Source organism: Pezoporus wallicus, unplaced genomic scaffold, assembly GCF_028554395.1.
Source record: "Pezoporus wallicus isolate ANWC-B61680 ecotype Strahan unplaced genomic scaffold, APGP_CSIRO_Pwel_v1 contig_760, whole genome shotgun sequence".
NCBI lineage: Eukaryota > Metazoa > Chordata > Aves > Psittaciformes > Psittacidae > Pezoporus > Pezoporus wallicus.
Genome location: NW_026638132.1, coordinates 297,642 through 319,563, shown reverse-complemented (window position 1 = coordinate 319,563; position 21,922 = coordinate 297,642). Strand labels below are relative to the sequence as shown.

Genomic DNA, 21,922 nt, shown 5'->3' with positions numbered 1-21,922 from the left:
CCACAGAAAACAGGCTTCAGAAGGATCCCTTGAGCGTCTCCTAAGTTCCCAAGACTTCTGTAGCCAGAATTATGAAATGTACATCATGTATTTTTTCACATCCCATTGACTTTTCAGGGAGTAAGACAAAGAAGTCTGCTGCCATCTCCTCTTGAAAGGTTTGGAAGCACAGAGCATCTTTATATAAGGCAGATAAAGCTGGGACCTGTGTGTGACTGCCTTTTCTGTAGTCCCAAAGAAGAGAGCAGTTGCAGTAGGTGAAGGTCTGCTTGAATAGTACTCATTTGCAATACACATGTCTAAATCTAATGCAGATGTTGTTAATCACATTACACTCCATCTCAATATGCTTAACAAACATAGTCCTTAGGGCACGCTGAGAGATAAGTAATCCTTGTTACAGGAAACTGCAAGTGAGAAAATAAAAGCACCGTGCTGAAAAGACCCATGGGTTTCAAAGCCCAGATTGTGCAGAGGCTCACCAGCAAGAACAGACCACCTCTGCCTTGTGTCTGACATGAACAGTGCCAGCTCAAGTCCATTCCAGTGCTTTAGAAGAATGATACAAGCAATGCACTCAGTTTAGCTACACATGTAACTTTCTTCCCAAAGAAGAATGATCAGCCAGCGATGATGGTATTTGCTATTATCTTACATCACAGCTGTGGTGTGGAACACCAGCTAATTTTCATAGCCCCTGCTGTGGTTCAACTCCTAGATGTTGAACCAAGGAGTACTTGGAACAAGTCCTCTGCAGTACTGTACACATACCATACATTCATAGGGTAAGACATCACTGAAAACGTTTCAAATGCTGTATAAAATTTTCCGGATTCTCAGGTGATTTATTGCCTTTTGCGGGAAATTCTCACAACATTAAAATTTTTTGTGATTTGATATTCCTTACCACTGAACTTCTAATTCTCAGAGCTTCTTTTCTTGTCATTTTCTTAATCTATCGGGCTTCTTCTCATTTTAAATTAAACTTCTGCAATCCTACCTGTGCAGAATATATTTAAAGGCTGGATGGGTCTTCCTGAACATCAAGAATGCAGTTCTGCAACATTCCAGGTAGCTCCATAGAGAATGTCAACCTTGAAAGTGAGTAATACTTCACTGATCCAGGCTGTCCCCCCACTAAAAAACAGCTGTGTTATTTTTGGTTGAGGAATTAAGGAATCTTTTACATTCATGAATTGTTTTTGTTACCGTTTCAAGGCAAGATGGCCAAGTCACAGACAGAAGTACCATGAACTTCCCAAGGGAAGTGAGACAGCTGAGAACAGACTGCCCCAATTCCTCTGCACTAATAAGATCATCCTTCTCCTTTTGTGTTTACACTGTTCTCTTTTTTGTCTCACGCTCCTGGTGTCAAATTCCCATCTCCTTCTTTCCTACTGCCTTTTCCATGCACCTTTTCCAGCAGGTCCCTTCTTCTTCTGCATCTGAAGGTACAAAACGCTCTGTGTGTTTCTATCCTCCTGCCTCAAGTACAGTAAAGGAAACAAGACAACAGCAACAAGGCCAGTCAGGAAATCAAAAGGCCATGGTTTCCTCCTCTGGTAGATACAGGGAAGTCTTAGGGATACTGTCCTCACTTGCAGCTCCAGTGGCCCACAAGCTTCATTTGGTAAAATGCCTCTTGGCCTGGTTAAGACAAGATCTCTCACACACATTCATCGTGCCTCAGAGAATTTATTTTCTCCTTCCACATCTCTGCAGTTTTTACGTCTACCAGATGTAGTTTTACGTTTACCAACTCCAAAACACATACTTCTTTGGCAACTTCTTTGGTGAGTTTTCAGGGTCATTCCCCTTCAAGCTGCTATCAAAAATGTAGCAACATGCTTCCTCATTCCTCCCAAAAGGATGACACACCTAACCTTGGCTTTGAAAACTTTTACAGATTCGTTACTCCCTTCAACAACCAGTACACACTCTGCCTTTTAATCATCTTTCTTTCTCCTAGTATGTACCATCTGATCTAATCTCTGGCCTATTTCTCATGTTCATCCCACATCATACTTCTTGCTCTACTTTCTTACTGGACAAAACTTTCCCACTGCCACTTCTGCTGCAGACACCAGCTACATCTCTGCAAATTCCACTTCAAGACTCATCTTCCCCCTCGCTGTCCTATGATTCCTAGCCTTCTCTGTAATAAAACAATCCAATCCTATTCCCTAAACCTCAGTTTCACTTCCCCATGCTCATCTGTTCTCTTGGAAAATCTAAGTAGGGCACCCAGCCACTGGCCTTTTAACTTTTTCCACCTTAGCACTGCTCTAACAAGGATGCTTGGTGCTCATCTAAAATATTGAATCTGCATCCATCATTTCTATGAAAAATTATAATTGACTGTAAAACATTATTTTGAATGAAAGTAGCTGTAAAAAACACATGGTGTAACTGAGTACTAAAGCTATAACAAAAGGCCATAACAGATTTTAACATGTATTGCCTGCTTCTCATCACACACAGCCTATTAAGCAAGAAACACATTTGTAATATTATCTGAATGTCTACTCAATGCACTACATAAATAAATAAGCTGTTGTTTAAATTACTTGAGGAGAAATTGAGCATCTATACAGTGAACCAAAGGCTATATTCATATTAGGGTAAAAGGTTTATAGTTCAAATTCTACAGCAGAACTTCACAGAAGAGTTAAGTTACAAAATGGAAAACACTTACTAGGTTATTCAGTCCAGTTCTAATGCCAAAATGGAGTCATTCCCCATAGTATTTATTTTTAGTGCTTTTTCCAGCCTAATTTTCAACCCTGTGCAATGTGACTTAAGAACTTCCTTTGGGACATTATTTATTTCACTGATTAGCATATTACACTGCTACGATTTTTAAAAACAGTCTTCAACACTTCATTTGGTGGGTTTTGTTTCTTCTTTGCTTATCTTCCCCCCTGTGCTCTCAGAAGGATGAGAGCACCTTTTACACTCTCTCCCTGGCTCCAAATAAACACACATACACACACACAAGTCTTTCATAAATCATTTCCTCCAGTTGCCAGGCCATTTTTGTTGCTCTTCTATAAACAACACAGCAGTACTTTGTTTCCATATATAACCTCTATTTGTGTGCTGAAACATCAGAGACACTGACCTTTAGATCAGATATCAAACTGAGACTCCTTGTGAATGTTCAGATAAATGTAAAAGAGTCTTTGGACTGTTCTAAAAAAGAAGAAAATGTTATTAGCATTGCCTCTGTAGAAAAAGAATGTAGTATCTAAGTATCTGCCAAGTGTGTAATAACCTGACTGTATGTTTTAATCACCAGTTCCCACACTGGTCTGTGGATCACTGGCAGTCTGCAACACCATAATAAATTATCCACAACTAATCCACAGAGATAGCAGTTTGTGCACATCAATTAAAAGTTTATCCACAAGACTATGCGATAAATTCTGAGGACTTTAACGATGTGCTAACCCAAAATTTTCAGATCAGTATGTTAAATTTCCCAGGGACTGCTGTCGAGTCTGCTGTAAGGAAACTCTTTATGTGCAAAACGTTGCATACAAGAGAAACGTCACCTATTGTTTACCTAATCGATCTGGCAAGTAGGAACTTGAAATAGGTTTTTGTCCTGTGCTCAGTGCCCGGTTAAGAACCGTAGGACGCTGTCACCGTCGTGGACGTGCTGTATGCGATACGGAAAACGTCTGCACACACGCGTACCTCTGCGACAGGAAACGCAGGAACAAAGGGTACGGTTGGAAGAGGTCGTCTGAGGGGAGGTAGCTGAGACTCAGCTGCAGATGACGTCAGATGTAGCGTCCTCATTTAGACATTACTACACCTTGCAGTTGGCCCTACTAGCGGACGGGGGCACAGGCAAGGGTGGAAAACAGCCCTTCCCGTACTTGTAGGTGAGTAAGTACTCGTTGCAGCCCTTACTTCCCCCCTACGGGCACAGGTATTTCGGGGGACCAGTGGTGAGACTGACCCGCTAACCCCGCAGTCAGCCCCGCCGCCAGCCGCACACCCCCGACCAGCCTCAGCCAATGAGAGCGCGGCAAAGCGATTTCTGAAGAGCTGATTGGTCACTGCCCGATCCGCGCCCAGAGTGCTGGTGGGCGGGGACGCAGGGCTCGGCGGGGGAGCTGGACCAGGAGAGGGGGCCGGGCACGGGGTGGCCGCTGTGCAGAGCTTCGGCCGGAGGAAGCCTGGGTCTTCATTAGCGTGTATGAGTGTCTGGCGAGAGCAGGAAAATGAAGAAGGGGAGGGGCGGACGGGGGGTGTGAATGGGAACGCGTTGGGAGTATTAGTGGTCTGAAGCTGCATTAATTAAAGACAGATTTCCTATTTTAGACAAACATCACTAATTTGTTGGCCCTCTGCCTTGTAAAACGTGCATGAATGCAAAGTTGTAGTTTAATTTGGCAAGCGGTCATAAATGAAGGCGAAAATAAGTCACACGGTGGTCACCGGCCTCCTTCTGCACCTGGGGCAGTTCCTCCTGGGCAGGATGGTATGAGGTCAGTGGTCTTTTTGCAGCCATTCCTGGGAATTGGGTTCTGAAGAGGCACCACCGGCCCTCAGGCTGTTCTGCCACAGAAACGGGTGAATAAAACGGGTATATAAAGCTTCTGCAACTCACGTAGTGCCTTGGAGTGGCTCCTTCCCCGTGTAGCCGTACACAAAAGCCAGGAGGTAAAAGAGTCTCAGCTCTGAATTTTGTCACAAGCCCATCATCTGGCAGCTCTGGCTAGAGAAACGTCTCTCCCACTGACAGCCGCTTTTTAGAAATTAAAGTGATGATGTAGCGCAGATAAAGCAGAGGCATTTTTGCAGTCTCTCCCAGCGGCTGTTCTTTGGCTAGTAAACAGACCATCTATTCAGAAGCAGTTTTCTTTGGGCTGAAATTATGTGCTGACCGTAGCAGATCGCTTCCCATAATACCCCTTTCCCCCACCCACTGCTAAATACAAACTATCTCCTACTCACTGTATAATAATGTGAAAATGACTGTAATTTTGCAGTCCAAAGTGAAACATGTCTAAACAGAGGTCGATACTGAAAAATCAGGGTCATTACCTAAATATGAAAAACACATTGTAAAGAAACAGGAACTAAGTAAACTAAACACAACTAACTAAACTAAACTAACTAACTAAACTAATACAACTAAGTAAACTAAAAAAAAAAAAGTAGGCCTGGCGTTGCTGACCTGAACATTTTTGCTTAACCAGTTGAGTAAAATCACCCAAAAGTTATCCCGGGGAATCCGTGATTTTCAGTACCTGTAACATCAGCACGGTCGTGTGTGTTCCCCAGCCTAAACTGCTAGTGCCTAGTCACGAGTGGGCCTCACCAATGCTCCAGCCGTGTCTGCAGCCCCTTGCTGAGCTCCTTCCATCCCATAATCCCAGCGTTGTCGGAAGGCCACGGCAGGAAGTTAGGGACGCGTTTGCACCGTGGCGTTTCTCGTCTGCGCTACTCATACTCGGTGCTTCTATTTTTCATTAAAGTTTGGGTTTTTTTCCCTTTGTAATGGCTTAAGAAATTAATGTGATCCAGGACTTCCCTGGCAGTGAACTTCCCCGGAGCCGCTGAGGGGGAAGGGTTTTTACTCCGGGAGGAACGGAGCTGGTTGTCCCCGGGCTAGCTCAGGGCCCCACGAGGGAGTGCGTCTTGGTGCCCTCGGGGTGATGGTGACCTGAGGGCAGCATTCCCCCAGGGACGCTGCTCATGGTGGCTTTTACCCCCACTGGCCTCGCCCCCGATCTTGTGTGTCGGTCCCCAGTGGCCGGCAGCGAGCACGCTTTGCCCCTCCGGTACCGCACCGTTAGGCGACGAGGGCACCTCGCGTCCCGCTCGGCTGGAGGAGGTACGAAAATGCGTTTCCCTGCCCTGGCGCGGGTGTGCGGAACGCGGTAAACGCTACCCTGTGACTTCCCTACAGACACCCTGACCTGGGCAGCGCGTGTCTGGCAGGGAAAAAAAATTTCACAGGGAAATCAAGGGAAAAAGGGGAAAACCAGGGAAAATGTAAGAAAGAAAAAAGCGCTCAGGGCCATGAGAGCTATCGGAGCCCGACCCCCGGCCCGGCGGCGGGCAGTCCTCCTTTCCCCTTCCACCACCCTACCCTCCCGCCTGCGAAGGGTTAAACGCAATTTAACGCAGTGGTGTAGCATAATGGCTCCCAACCTAAACAAAAGGAATGATTAAGGGGGATATTTTCGAGCCACACAAAGCCCGATAGGGAAGATTTGTGTTACTAATTCCTGTGAAAGTATGGTCGCGCGGTGGTTACAGGGTCGCCGGCATTCACACCACAGCACCCGCAGCCGTAAATCAGGAGCCCAGAGACAAAAAGGCTATGTTCTGCCCCCCCCCCCCCCCAAAGGGGAGAGGGGGGAAAGAAAGACTAAACCTGACCTGCACAACTTGTCATATTGTAAGAATGAACATGATACAAAATGGGGGGGGGGGGGGGGGGGCATGCAAGGGTTAAGGGCTGGTTTGGGTGCTTCCCCACGAGCAGGGCTTCGGCCCCTTCCTCCAGACAGTGCTTGCTTTTTTCCTCCACTAAGCACGAAAATAATTGCATGTGTACCAGCAGCCCTCTCTCGCTGGCTACAAGCTGTTATAATATTGAATGAGGGGCATTTAAAAATTATGAGTGAGGTTCTAAATTGCCTCTGAAACCGGCACAGAAAACTGCCCTGAAATTAAAACGAAATGAGGGAGTCTTCCTCCCAACGTGTGAGTCTTGGCAGAGATACTCTCCACACTGGTTTTCTGATTTTTTGCCCCACCTTCCTCTATCTTTTTTCCTTTTTCCTAAGCCCTAAATGTTATATGAGGTAATTGAAAAGGAAACATGATTTGTATCTGGCTGCAGCGAGAGGCTGCCCGCTGCAGCTCGGCGCAGGCTGAGAGCTGGAGAGCGATGGGAGAGGGTTTTCTTGGTGGGGGTGAGGAGAAGAGGGATTGGGGGGGGGGGGGCGCGTAACGCCTGTGTGTACAGTGTGCGTGTGTTTCACCCTCGCCGGCAGGCAGGAGGAGCGGCGGACCAATCAGAGAGCCCAGTTTCATAAAAGCTGGCTCCTGATTGGCCGGCAGGGTAAGGGCATTGTGAACAAAGAAAAGTCCCTCTCAGGTACCGCGCTCCCCTGCCCCGGCCGCCCCGCGGCCCCTGCGCCCGCCGGCCAGCCCTCGAGGGGCCGGTGCGGGTCCTGCCTTCCCTTCTCACCAGCCCCCGCCGCCGGGTTTGCTTTAATTTCGCTTATAGAGAGAAAGGAAGGTTCACGGTTATCTGGTGCTCTCTTCTTCCAAGCACAATAAATCTGTTGGAAGATAGTAGGGTGGTTTTTTATTTTTCTTCCCTAAAATAAAAAGCGGCTGCAACAAAAACACACTCAATGTTAGAAGGAAAAGGTCAACTCGATCCAATACAGACCGTAAGTACGGTTGCGTGGTGTGTCTCTAGCACTTAGAGGGGATTTTTGTGTGGGTTTTTTTTTTTTTTTTTCTCTGCAAAGGGGAGTGCTAAAGAGTTCTGGGAGTTGAGACAACTAAGGATGTATTTTTGGCTTCTAAAAAGAAGACGAAGGAAAGAACAATCCCACAAGCAGAATGAGTTGAGGGAAATAAGAGGGCGAGAGCGCTGTAGCCACACAAATCGTACTTGACGGTGCACTTGGGGGGGCGTAAAAGCATTGTGCCTTTCTCCGGTATTAGGTATCCAGGCGGGAGCGGTTCCAGCGACACAGCTCCTGACAAGAATGCGCCCCACTCGTCCGGAAAGCGGTGGGCGCGGGCAGGGGGCCGCTGAGGGGTGGTGGTGTTGAGCATCCCGGAGCGAGAGCCCCGTTCCCGTTCTCACGACAGCCAATGGATCCTGCCAGCCTCACGTGACTTTGTAACGGAACCGCCGCGCCTCGGGGGTTGGCCGCTGCTGCCGCGAGCGCCCCTCCCCCACACACCCTTTGCCTTCACCCCTCCTCCCGCCGTCCACCGCCGGCAATTCATTACGGCTTTTAGCTTCCCATCGCCGGCTAATTAAAAATACTAAGCTAAAGCTCCGAGACAGTCTTACTTGGGGAGGGCGGGGGGCCTGGAGCAGGCTGCAAGGTTTGCCAAGACAAGGTGGGAGCGATCTATACTGGAAAAAATGTCGTCTGCTTTATCTCCTCGGACTCTAATTACCGAATTACTTACCGCGTGACTGATTAGCCCTAGCTCCCGGGGTTTTTCATTATTATTACTATTGTTGTTTATTTTCCGAGATAGCAATCTGAAACTGTCTATGCTTTTTTCCCCCTTCTTTTTATTGTTACTATTTTTCAAAGCGCTGATTGAGGCGAGTTGGGGGAACACGGGGACAGCAAACACCCCCCTCCCCACCCCTCCTCTGAAATCGTATTTATGGGAAAATATACTTCGTTAGAGAGCACGCTGACCTTCCCCCACTCCTACAAAATGTTTTGATAACCGGTTTATCAGATCAGTGATTCCCCCCTCCCGCTCCTCCTCCTCGCTCCCCCTTCGTCTCTCCCTCCCCTCGTTTCCCCTCAAGTTATTTCAAGAAATCAGATCTGTCAGGACGGGCGAAAAAAATGCCACTTCCCAACTAACAGGCAGAATCCAGCCCAGATTTTCAGTCTTTTCTTCTTTTTTTTCCTTTCCCCCTTTCACTAATTTATCCCGATGTTAGCACATTCTGTCTTGTAACACCCGGGCGCCTGTGGGTTTGTTTCATGGGATCATTACTTACTGATGAGGATGGCTCCCAGGTCCGGGGCTGAAGACGGAGTGTGAAGTTGGGGAAACAATTTTTTTTTTTTTTTTCTTTTAAATTACTGTGGTGATTATTACCTCTCGGTGCTTATTCAGGAAAAGCAAACAAACAAAAACCTGGTCCTTGATGCTTCAGTTCTGAATGTTGCCTACCACCTGGTAAAGTTCTGAGGCTCATCATTTTTTTTTTTTTTTTTCTTGGTCTTTAAACAAGGAGGGGAAAAAAACCCAACCCTAAACAAACAAACAAAAAAAAGGACTTCTGATCCGTGTGCCAAAGTAGGGGGAGATACGTTACTGACCGATTTATACTGGCTGAGATGATACTTGCGCTCTACTTCTTGATCACTTGCTCTTTAAGTAAAATGAGACACAGAGCTGTTGCTGAGACGAGTGGGAACAGCATTTTGATTTGCTGGTTTAATTAAAAAATGATAAAGGATTAAAGGTAAGCATGCATATATATGTATAAATATTTCGACAGTCGACTCTAGAAGGGAGAGATCCCTTTAAAAATCGTTTTAACTAAGCTTTGTCAAACACACACTCATTTGCGGTCACTGAGGCCACCTTGGTGCAGATCACTTAAAGTGTATGTCTTAATCAGTTTCCTGTACAGTCAGTAATACTATATTTAACAGACCTAGCAGTTGTGTGACCTAGGAGTACATTAGAACTGCTTTTAGAACTGGTACCTCGAGAATACAGTTTTTTTTTTTTAAGAAAATAAACATTTTTAACCTATGGAGTTTAATATTTTCAGTAAACGTTTGTGTTTGTACGTTGTTGGTGTTTAACAGCAGCTCTATTGTGGCAAAGAAAATGAGGTTTCCCACTTCCTTTAGCGCTCCCTCTCCCCCCACCCCAAGAGATTAAGTGTAAGGGGGGTAAAAGATAATACAGGAGAGTCACGAAACTTCAAGGGTCTGGTTTAAAGCCACAAAATCCATGGAATGCAGCAGAGAGTGAATCTCTATTATTTTTTTTTTTTTTTCCCCTCCCTTTTGTGCCTAGGTGGTGGTCCAACGGGTTAGATTACAACATGTGCTCCAACAGCTAGGCACCACTTCTAAGACTCTATTTCCTGAGCTTTGTGGATTTAAATACTAGAGTTTTTTTTTGGGGGGGGGCTTTTGTTTGTTTTTTTTTTTTCCTTTTTGTGCACATGACTTTTTAAGGCAGGCTGTGGGTGTTGGCATGGAAAGTAGATTAAAGATGCTCACTATAAAAGCATCACAGCCATTGCCTCCCATTTAACAAACCTGAGGGAGAAATGTGTCAATGATGAATAATTTTGACCGCCCCTACCTCGCCCCCTTTTTATTAGGCCTATTATATTCTCCTTACACTCAGACAATAAATACTCGACTTTTCTCCTCCTCACAGGGCAAGGTGGACGTGGACTGCAGGTTGTGAATGTAGACAAACCTGGGGGAGGAAGACAAAAAGAGTTGAACCTAAGAGAGCCCAGTGGAGATAAACGAATGTCCTCACCTCTCCGACAGAAAGTTCATTGGATTTTGACTCTAGAGATCTCATCTTCAGGATGTCATTGAACACTTCTACTGCAGGAAAAGGTGTGGATCCAAATGCAGTTGATACTTATGACAGTGGAGATGATTGGGAAATCGGTGTTGGGAATTTAATTATCGATTTGGACGCCGATTTGGAGAAGGACAGACAGAAACTTGAGATGAATAATTCTACTAGTACCACCAGCAGCAGCAACACCAGCTCCAAGGATTGCGGGGGTCTGGCTTCCAGTGGTGCTAATACTACCTCAGCCTTAGCTGATGGCCTAAAATTTGCTTCTGTTCAGCCATCAGCTCCCCAGGGGAATTCCTCTCACAAAGAGACTAGCAAATCAAAACTGAAAAGGAGTAAAACTTCTAAGGATGCTAATAAATCTCTGCCTTCTGCTGCCTTGTATGGGATTCCTGAGATCAGCAGTGCTGGCAAGAGGCAGGAAGTCCAAGGGCGTCCTGGAGAGGCAACTGGCATGAATTCATCACTGGGTCAAAGCACGAGCAGTAACCCAAACAGCAATAACACCACCAGCAATAGCACCACCATTGCCTCCTGTGTGAAAAACAAAGAGGAGAAGCCAGGTAAAGCTGCCCCAGGTAGCAGAGGCTCCAAGAGGGATAAGGATGGGGGAAAATCCAGGAAGGACAAGCAGCATGACCTGCAGCAGGGCCATCCCAATGGCAGTGGGGGTGGCAGCAGCCAGGCTCCCCCTGGGCATCTCTATGGCTTCGGGGCCAAGGGAGGCAGTGGTGGAAGAAGCAGCCCCTTCCAGTGCACCTCCTCTGCCATGGGGGAAGTGAGCAAAAGTACCCCGGATTCAGGACTACTGGGAAATTCTATTTTGGTAAAGAAGGAAGAGGAGGAGGAGGAGAGCCACAGGCGAATCAAGAAATTGAAAACAGAAAAGGTAGGACAAAGCTCCTCTCCACATCTGCTCTTCTGTGTGTCCCTGTGTCTCTAATAACAGTCCAACAACTCTGTGTTTGGCTCCTTTGTCCTCTTTGGTGTATTCATGATACACATATGTTCTTCCAGTTTCCCTTAAAAAAAGAAACACCGAGACCTCTTCCCTAGACAGAAGACACCATGTTCTGAGTGTACTGCTCTTCCTTACCTTCTCTCCCTGTCCTTGGACACTGGAGAATGTTTATGTTCTGGCTGTTCCTTTTGATAGCACTCACCCAGAAGAAGAGACCTGGAAATGGCCCTGACTGAGCTGTCCCTGGTTTTAGCAGAGGCTGCAGTGTTGGTACCAATGGGATGGCACATGTTTGCAGGGTGGAGATCTGTGTCTTTGGCAAGGGGTGTGCATAGTTTAGGCTCCAGGAGCAGCAAGTCCGTTATTGTGCTGACCCTTTTCCACAACACCAGTGGGCATTCATGACTGTTCCTCTCACAGAGTCTAAAGGGACCCTTCTCCCTCCTCTTGTCTGAAGCTGAGATTGTGCTTAGGGGGCAAAACAGAAGGCATTGCCAGAGACCCGGGCTCCATTGTTGCTTTCTGTTGGAGACACAGGGTGCTTATTGTACAGGGGGGTTCCTGTGGTACAACAGCAGCCCAGAGGCCCCAGAAGCTGGTGTGGAGAACAGGGAGGAAGGAGCCAGCAGACAGGCAGTGCCTCTCTTCCTCCTGGAAGGAGAGGGCTGGAAGGAGGGCAATTCACCTTGTGCTGAGATGTGTGTGTGCAAAGCAGCTTTCAGAACAGAGGGGAGCAGTTAGTCTCCTGTCTGGGGGAGCTTTCCTGTCTGAGACAGCTCTCAGGTGTGAGCTGCTCATTTATTGAGTGGTTGAAATGTATGAAAGAAACCCCATAAGTGTGTGTTTTTCTTCCTATTACGTTATGAAGGATGTTTTCTGTAAGAATAGATGGCCATGACTCTTCTTTGGGAAGGGTGGAATGAGAGTTTGGCTTTTGTTAACTGCTGGCTCAAGGAGGTTCTGGTGTCAGTGGGAATTCTGCTGTCTGTAGGGCAGAAGGTGTCTTCTGGGAGACCTTGGGGCAAGTGTTTGCCCTGAGATTACGAGTCCTATGAATTCTACAGGTTGTAAAACAAAGATAACCTGGTCTGCCTGAAAAATAAATTGTCTGTCTCCTTGCCCACTGAACGTTCTCAGAGTATTAGATTGTGACTTTATTGTCAGCTGTTGCTCTTAAATTAATTGCTTTTACAACTTCCCAGAATGAACATTCAGTGATGGAAAAACTTTTGGGTCCGTGTTAACTGTAAGTGTCTGGGAGGGCTGGAGGTCGCAGGGAAAATTTATGTCTTTCTATGACCTGTTACTGGCTTTTTTTTTTTGTATTTTGGTCATGTTGAAGGCTTTGTACTATTTAAATTTGCTGGAGGATTAGATCTGGGTGTTTATGACATCTGATACTTGCTAAAACTGGAAAATAATTTCAAGGGCTTTTGTTCAAGGCAAGGAACAAATAAAATTTCATATTGTATGCATATTGCTGCTTTTAAGATAGCATATCTAGGGATGAATTTGAATGAGCCTTGTGACCTTTTCTAAATGCAGATGAGAGTCCAGGTTGCTGTAATTCATGTGTTTATGTTTGTGCTTTTTGATTTATGAGAAGTTCTGTGCGCGGCGAAAAGGTGTCCTAAAATCTCATGGTCTCTTGGTCTCTTTATTAATTTAGTACAGTAGGCATTTACTTCTGTTGCCAGTAGTCTTCAAATTGCAGTTCTCTAATCTGTTTTAACTATCTAGATAAATTGCCCTAATCCGCTCTTCACAATGGCTGTGGTTAAAGAGTCAGAGCCGTTTGATTGGATTCAGTGGCTGCCTGGAATGTGGGAGGTACTGCCCTTTTGTAACCCCCTTAGCCTTTTAATCTCTCAGCCAAATGTTCACATTGAACAATTTTGTTTAGCTGGCAATCTGAACATTTCAGGATCTCAAAGGCTGCTGTCATGGCAACAGAGATTAGAGGGTTGCGTGGTTTCTCCCGGTTTTGTGTTCTTTTAACTATGCTCACACAGGAAACTGCATGAAGAATCCCTATACACACCAGAAACCCTATGTACGATGTAAATGGGACGGCATGCGGATTGAGAATGAACATGTACGGAATACTCAGAGGCAGAGGTACGCGCTGTCTGGTGGCTCTTGCTGCAGGAGGAGGTCTGCAGCTTGCATTTCCAGCAACAGCCACTGCTGTTGGCACACACCGACTCTAACACAGACTTCACACATTAGAGTCGTGCAGTGTTGGCCATTGTCTGGCACAATAGCGTGCTTGCTTACTGTCTGAAGTAACATCCCGTAGGGTCTCACAATAATAAAGCTCGTTGCTGGCAATGGTTGCAACCTTAAGCACAGCCTGTGGCACTCTTAATAAAACTTAAGTGTATTATGTTTTGTTCTGGCTTTCTGACCCCAGATGTTTAATAATCATCAGAAAGATTTTTTATTTTTAGAAAGATTTCAGATTCATTAAGTGTTCTTGCTTTGCCTATACATTAGAATATATCTGCTGTACTTGGCACAAAGCAGCTTGTGTCTGTAGATAACAAGCCCACGTTTAAAAATCAATTTCTGGTTATCTTAACGTGAAAGACATGTCTCACGAATTTGGATGTTTCCTCTTAAATACAAATGAGTTCATGCCTGGTGATTCAAAATCTGCAGGTCTTTTATGTGGTGTGGAATACAATACTTCATTTGTTTACAATTTGTGAAAAGCTTGAAGCAGATTCCCAGGAGTTTTAGTCGCTGTTCAGCTTTCACAGTATGGTTCAGTGTCTATTTTTGGACTATTTATTCTGTTTCCTTGCTGCAGAAAGGCATGTAAAACATGATAAATTGGATCTTACGAAGCCGAATTAAATCAATGACTGTGCTCTGTTGGCTCTTTCATGCAGAAACCGCAAGCATGTTGTAAAAGTCGCCACTCCCCTAATATGTGGATAAAGTCAAAGTATGCTGTAATTCTAAAATGTCTGAGCTATATTTGTGCAGCCCATTTTGTGGTTAAGCCACCAGTGCCATGTCTGAGTAAGTAGCTTTGACAGGTAGGCTAACCACTCCTAAGAATTTTGGTGTTAAAACCTGTCTCCATTTTTCCATTTCTCCTCCATACTGTTTTTAGCACAGTTACTGACTGTCAGCATGAACTCTTCATCTGCTAATTTTTTTTGTTTGGTTGGTTGTTTTTTTTTTTTTGTCTTTCATAGCTGTTACATTGAAAAGCATTCAGAGTATCTGCAAGAATTTGTGTGTGTTGCAGGGAGACTTTGGGATTCAGTCAGAGTTTACACAGATACAGGAGAATTGTATTTGACGTGTGATAATCAGTATATGTGAAAATAATGCAGAAGATACAAAGCTATAATTAGAGGTGTCTAGTTGCAGTTTTTAAACGAATCAGTCTAGTGATACTTAAGGATTGACTTTGTCTCTTGTATTAGCTTATTGCTTCTCTCATTAAGATTGCATTTCGCATCTGAAAGTCGTCTTCAGCAAATTAACATGTTGGCTGGTATTGTTTACTTTAGCTTTACTTTGTAATACTGTGGATTAAGGATGTTTTGCACTTCATCAGGAAACTGCATTTTACCTATTGATGTAAATCATTTGATTAATTATGTTAAATGCTTTTCATGTACTTTTCTTGCTGGCCTTGTGTGTAGTTTATTCACTGTGAAATAAAAGGGCAAGGAGGTCACTTGCTGTAATTAAAGAACAAAGTCTATTGTTGTTTGACAGCAAACTGTTTTGAAAACTACATAAGGGATTTAGCTGTTAAAAACATTGATAACAATAAGCACAGCTAAAGGTTCTTAAAGTTCTGTAGTGCTGTCTAGTAGTGTGAAGGTGCTTTTTGAGCTGGGTAAAGAGGTGTTGCCCTTTGGCCAAGGAAAGCTTTTTCGTGTGAACGTGCTGACCTCTGCTAATATGTATGATCAGGGCCGCTATTGAATTCCTGTGCAAAGCAAAGTTAGCGTAGCAGAATGGAGGCTGGTCTAGAACGTTTATAAAATAGAGTAGGGAAGCTGATAACCTTACTCAAAACTACTGGAAAGATATTTCACTTTGGGCATTGGTAATTTTACGATTTTAATAACTTCATAAATAGCCAGTAAAAAGGGAAGGATTGATTGTCCAGGTGTCATGAGGTTAACCATGTTCTCCATGTTAAAGGGCTTTCCTGCAAGACTGTTTTAATTACAGCTATATAAAGACTTGTTTTTCCAAAGCAGCATTTTATAGTCCAATAAATGAAATGTATGTTAAAAGTGCTAAGCAAAATCTCCCATAACCATAGAGGTGTTCAATAACCAGATTCAAGTAACATGGAAAGTCCCATCTGTTCCTAGTTTTCAGCATAAAACCAGGAATTGAATAGCTGAGATTTGCTCATATTTTTTCCTTCTATTTTTTTTATTATTATTATCATTATTTTAAAAGTTCACTTGGCACTTTATAGACGCTTTCTGAAATGCAGTAATACAGGAGAGACTGTGAAAACACATGTTTGTACATACATCTAACCAGTTTCACTTTCATTTAAAGAGATTTCCAGAAGCTCAGTCATTGAAAAATTTATAACAGTGAATCACCTCCTGCAGGCCAACACAATAAGGGTCAGTTCTTCAAAGGTCGTACTATTTAGGTAGAACGTGAATTACTTTGTCAGGTTTTCCCTATGAGGTAAAAGGAGGCGCGGGTTGGGGGGGTCGGGTGAGGGGGAAGCGGCCTTTCAAAGGATAACTTCAGCAAGCTCTTATCAGTCACCTAATTGCTTATGATAAAACCATTGACTAAAATTTTCCATGCAGAGACTTTTCTGCTCTTCAGAGAAGTGTTCTAGAATTGTTGATAGGAGGAAAATGACTCTTTTAAAGATAACTTAAGTTCTGAACTGTTAGGCAATGAGATTCTTGGCTGCAGCCCTGGATAAAAAACCATCCGTCCTTTGTTTGAGGTCTTTTACTGAAGCTAATGACTGGTCTTGTGCCTCCCTGAGATAAATGACATTATCTCTGAGTGGTCTGACAGGAAACAGACATGTTAATGGTGAAGCCGCGGGGAGGATCTGCTGTAGCTCTGACAAAAGAGTAAAGCATGGACCCCTGGTTGTGATCATTAACACATAATGCATTCCAGCTTCTCCTACCAGGGCCTTAATAATTGGAAGTTATTTTATTGACAGCAACATAAATCACGAATCTGAAATGTGCACTTTTCTTGTATGCTAAAATATTTATCTTTTTATTTTCTTTTTTTTTTTTTTTCCCTTAAGATGTAAGTGGTCTCTGTAGTACTGACTTTTTGCGGGAGATTCTGTGTCCTGCTTTCTGTTAATTGGACACATCCTTTCCATGTTGTATACAGGTTCCTCTTTATTTGCTCCGTGTTATGCAGGCAATTTGCGTCTGTAAAAGTAGGCCGAAAGAGTAGAAAAAAAATCCATTTTCTCCCATCTTACATGGTACATGAGGTATTGAGCACATTTTTACAACTATCAACAGGAATGCAGTCTCAGAAATACTAACATTTTTGCTATCACGAAGTCCACCTTTACATCTCTTTTGGATAAAACACATACATTTTGGATTCTTATCACGCACCCTTGAAAAAAGTTTAGACATGTTCGCAGCTACTTTGCCAGCTTCGTGTCGCTGCCACGTGTTCTGTATTTCCCAGATACAGTAGTATTCACGTCTTGAATACGACAGCTGCATGTTTCAGATCTCTTCCATGGTTATCAAGTTGGGATTGGTGAATATAGTCAAGTTTTATAGTCTTGCCTTGCTCTGAGCTAAGATACTTCATACAGATGATCCAACAATCAGGTTATTCTCTATGTAATATGCTTAGCACTGTACCAGCTTTATCTTACACTTATATAATGCTCTAATATACGTGATGATGATGTCACTGCTTTTCCTGAAAGGCTGGAGAGACTTGCCTGACCGCAGCTGTGCTTTATTTCTTACAACTGAAATACATGAGTCCCTAGCCGGGGTCACACCTGTGGATCTGTGAAGTGACCTCAGTTGAAGGGCTGGACATATTTTTGCTGAAAACCAGTGTTTGTTTTAGTGTGTTTATGTGTCAAGGGGTTATTTTTATTTCTTAGTAATAATCACAGAAAATGTATTGACATTTTAAAAAAAATTTGGTCTGTACACAGCATTCCTTGTTGGGTGAAGAACAGCAAAATAGTGTTCCATGAAAATTTCAAAATGATGATGTAAGCGCAAAAAGTAAATAGCTTTTAAAATTTAGAGAAGTTTGTTATATTTGTTTTTCCATTTCAGTCTGATGTTGGTTTTTTTTTTCTTTTTCCTTTTTTGCACCAGAGTGTTTCTGCCCAGTGGAGCTCTTTCATGGTGCAGCGTTTCACCAAAAAGAATAATAATACAAGCTATGTTTCTTTAATTTGCTTAAAAATCTCTTTAAAACAAGCTAATTTTAATAAAGGTAACAATTTTTCATAGCAGGACCTGATGAGTTTTCTTAAAATGAGATTTTAAATCACAAGATTTAAAAAAATAAAATTATTACACTCTTAAATTAAAACCACAGTTTTTAGTAGTAGCTGTAGTAGCTGTACTACTGTACAGCTGTAGTAGCCTTTACTTCAGTGAGTAGCCATTTGGGCAAATACGAAGATCAGACTGACTTTTGATTATGCTGTAGCCAGAGTTTCAGTAAGACTCTTATCGAATTTTCTCTTTCAATTCTGACTAAATGGTCTTGGCAACTGGAACAAAACCTTTACATTTGAATGGAAGGTTGTAAAATTATTCAGAGTGACCTGACTGACAAGCAAGTTCTTGTAGGTATTTTTTCTCCCTTTCTTTGAAAGAGCTGAGAGAAAATTCAGGGGAATGGGAATAGGTGGTTTCCTCTCATGCCTCTGTTTGCATGTACACATATGTAATATGTATGCTTACATAGAAAACTGTTTGATTAAACAACATAACTGGGAGTGTAGGGTAAGTTTCATGAAATTAAGTAGGATTGATGACTGTATATATTGGTTTTCCAGCTGCAGGCTAGCTATGGTGTTGATTAAATTTTCTTAAGTCTTAAGCCAGCACTGCAAGTAAAGAAGTTATATTTTAGTGACAGAAGTTTTTAGTATGTCTGCTTTTCCTGTAAATTGGCAAATACTGCTAAATCTCAGAGGAATCAACATTTCTAGCATCTACCTGTAGTTGACTGAGGCTGTTCAGATCAGAGCCCTTGGGAATTAGATGCAAAGCTCGTTGTTTCAGTAATTCTGATGTGAAGACATTCTGTGTTGAATTTTATGTCCTTTATGATGAATCTTCCTGAACCATTCTGACTTGCCAGTCTTCAGAAAAAGAAGATACCGAACATTTGTTTCCCTTATCTTCTCCCACCTTCCCTCAGTGTTTGAGTCTTCCTGGTCTTGATCATATTCTTGAGCACAAACACAGCTTGGCTGAGGTTTCTGTATCCTGAGAATCTCCACCAAATAATAAGTCCTTATGTGGGTGTTTGAAGTATATGCCACTATTAGCTTGTGGTTGCAGTTATTACAGTCAAAAGAGCAAACTAAAATCTATTGATTGTGGTTACTGGGTGCTTTCAAAACACTGCTATTCTAGTTGTTGAATTGTCAAGTTAACCAAGAAGCAGATGGCATTATGCCACAGAAGTGTATATTTACTTAAAGGAACTTTCGAGGTTTTGATGTATTTTCTTTTCCTTACATTTCCCTGATGGCTCTTTATTGACATGAGGAGACCTGGTAGCAATTTTATTGCTTTCCTGTAACAGTTTGAAATAATAGCATGGTCTTTGGTTGGCAGTCGAATTTCTACCAGTCAGCTTGATTCTGTTTTTTACCATGTGGCGATGGAATATAAAAAGTATATGTTTGTAGTTTGCTCTCAGAAACTGGCTTTTTTGCTCATGCCTCAATTAGCAACAGAAGAGTAAAGCTTCAATTGGTCACAGTTTTGTAAACTCCTAGAGCTTTGCTTTCTTCATTCTGATAAAAGAAAGCACCATGTTTAGGCTCAATTTCCCAGGAAAGCTTGTGGCACATCTGGCATCTTTAACTAGGTGCACTAGGCAGTTTGATTTTGCACACATTTAGTAATTTGCATTAGCCACTGATTTAATTCAAGGGTTTTGTTAAGTCCACCCCCTCAAAAAAAAACACAACAAAACTCAACAAACATAAATTCACAGGACTCAGATGCCACCTTTACTGATGAATTTCAGTGCTGCTGTGCCGAATGGCTGAAAAAATACAACTGTTGCGGGAGCAGTACCATCAGTGTCCACTAGATAAGCACAGCTTTTACAGTCTTTAATGCTTACCTCAGCCACTGACAAGAGCGAAAACCGCCTTGTAATCGCCTTTCTTATAGTGCTCAGGGCCAGACCAAATTATTTTTGGATTTCCTGTCACTTCCTTGGCTGATTTCTGTGGAGGGCTTATATTAAAAGCAACAATAATGTTTGAATTGGAAGGGTTTTTTGGGTTTTCATTCTTCATAGAGAACTTTATTTGTGTGTGGTTCACCACACTACATGGATAGTGCTATCAAATCTGTGCTTTATTATAGGCTTACAGCAGTGAAGTAATGGCAGTAGTCGTTTTGGGGTTTCATATTTTTGCCAATTATTCCTTTTTGAAGGAGAGAATGAAACTAGATCCATATCTCTGTGACTAAAGATAATAGTTAGAAGCAAATACAATTAGAAATGGACCTCATTACTCAGTTGAACTTTGTTTGCTGTTAGTAGCTTTAACTGACTTAGTAAATGTTCAGGGAGTTGTTTAGTTAGCCCATGGTGACGATAAGGATTTGATATTCCAGAGTATTTCTGGATATATTGAACATACTTCACATGAAATTTTACTGGTTAATTTTTTTGCTCTGGGTTTAGTGTTAGGCAGTGTGTGTTCAATTGCAGTGGAGTTCTGGAATTTGCCGGAAAAATGCTGATACAGTTAGAGAACAATGAAGGTAGTTTTCCACACCCAGTGTTACTAAAAATCTAAATTAATGTTCTTACCCACTTCAGCCAGTAGTAAGATGCAGTGTCATGTACTAGTGTTACTAGTTGCTTTTTAAACATAGGTTTGTATATGTGTATGTGTGTATGTATATCAATATATATTCTCATATATATGGGAGAGGTGCATATGTGTATAGATGTGTACATATACACATGAAAAAAGAGCTGCTACTGTTTTATAAATACAGCAACTGAGTCTGGGTAATAGTCTATATTCACATTTCACGTTCAGATCTTTTAACAGTCTTTCCTGTGATGCTAAACCAGATGCCAGACATTGAAGGAGAAAGCCAGCAGCTGTTTCCATTACAGCATTGGTATATTAGCTTCTACACTTTATTTTTGTTTTTATATTCCCTTCCAATCCTTCCTAGTAACGCTTTAAAAAGGATATTTCACTCCTCTCTGTGATTTATCTGTCTGCAGGGTTCTGTGTTACTCTTAGCTTAAAAAAATGTAAAATCTCCGTGGGTTTTTTTTCTCCCTTAAAAACTTAATGCTTTGACTCTTGCTCACAGGGAGCAAGGGTTTTACAGCCCTTTCTCAAGTCAATAGTTCATTGCATTACATCTGCGTAAACCCTACTTGAGATGAGTCCAGGTTAGAAAACAGGGTCCAGTATGACCAATTTGATTGTTCTTGTAACAACTTGAGCCACTATATGATTTGTATTTTTTCTGCACGCTGCCTGAATAGTGTTTCGTTTGTTCTTACCCTTTCCTTCACCATCTCTCTCAAAATAATAGTTTCATGGCGGTATGCTGTTATTGCTGAGATGTGACTGAAAACTGCATTCAGTACAGTGAAGCACATTCATTTTCATCTAGTACCTGTTTATTGCCTTGAGCACTGTTAATCTGTCAGCTCTTCACGATGCTTTCACCTCTTTCTTCATTGCTCCAGTTTCTAGTTTGACAATGTCCCCCTGAGGCAGAATTCTAATCTGTTTCCAATTAGCTGCAAAATGTGATTCAAATTTCCACATTATGGCTGCTGTTTTACTTGCAGGCACACAACTAGAAACAAATTAATGCTCTTGAATATTTATTTTTGAGTCTTCAGATTTACGCTGGGAGGAAAAGTTGCTAACTATTTTCAGACTACTTCCAAGATTTACGTTTTTCCTCACACTGAAATATTTATTACAGGTTTAAAATGCCTCTTACTGTGTAATTTTACAAAACCATCACGGTTGGTTATTATTGAGTATACATTGCATGTCGCTAAATTAAAAGAAATAAAAAACGACAGTACTTACAGGTGAGGTTAAATTGTGGTTGTGAATGCTGTGCCAATTCACTATTTGAGGCACAAAACCCTTTCCCTCATCTCCCCTTCCCCCACCCCTCTGCCTCCCCCTTCCCTTTCCCCTCCCTGTTCTTTCTCCCTCTCTCCCTTTTGTTTCTCCCTCTCTCCCATTTCTTTCTCCTTCACTCGCTTTTCTTTCTCCTTCTCTCCCTTTTCTTTCTTCTTATCTCCCTTTTCCCTCTCTCTCCCCCTTTCTTTCTCTTTCTCTCTCTCTCTCTTCTCCATGATCCCTCTCTCCCGTTTGCGCTCCCTTGCTTGCTTTTCTCGCTTGCTTGCTCAATCCTGCTTACCTTTAAGTAG

At 42.8% G+C, this 21,922-nt stretch overlaps 1 protein-coding gene across 7 annotated transcripts in view; it reads left to right on the top strand.

Moving 5' to 3' along the window:
* The first annotated feature begins 7,087 nt into the window (after positions 1-7,087).
* ZNF608 (zinc finger protein 608) overlaps positions 7,088-21,922 on the top strand; it is a 91,529-nt gene continuing 76,694 nt past the window's right edge. For 2 of the 7 annotated variants that reach the window (XM_057409663.1, XM_057409662.1), the window contains exons 1-2: positions 7,091-7,427; positions 10,153-11,200. In XM_057409663.1, coding sequence (XP_057265646.1) covers positions 10,313-11,200 — 888 coding nt within the window. In that variant the 5' untranslated portion in view covers positions 7,091-7,427; positions 10,153-10,312. Of the gene's footprint in view, positions 7,428-8,025; positions 8,143-9,012; positions 9,215-10,152; positions 11,201-21,922 lie in introns of those variants that run through there. The other 5 variants (XM_057409665.1, XM_057409664.1, XM_057409659.1 and 2 more) reach the window with 5 other exon arrangements.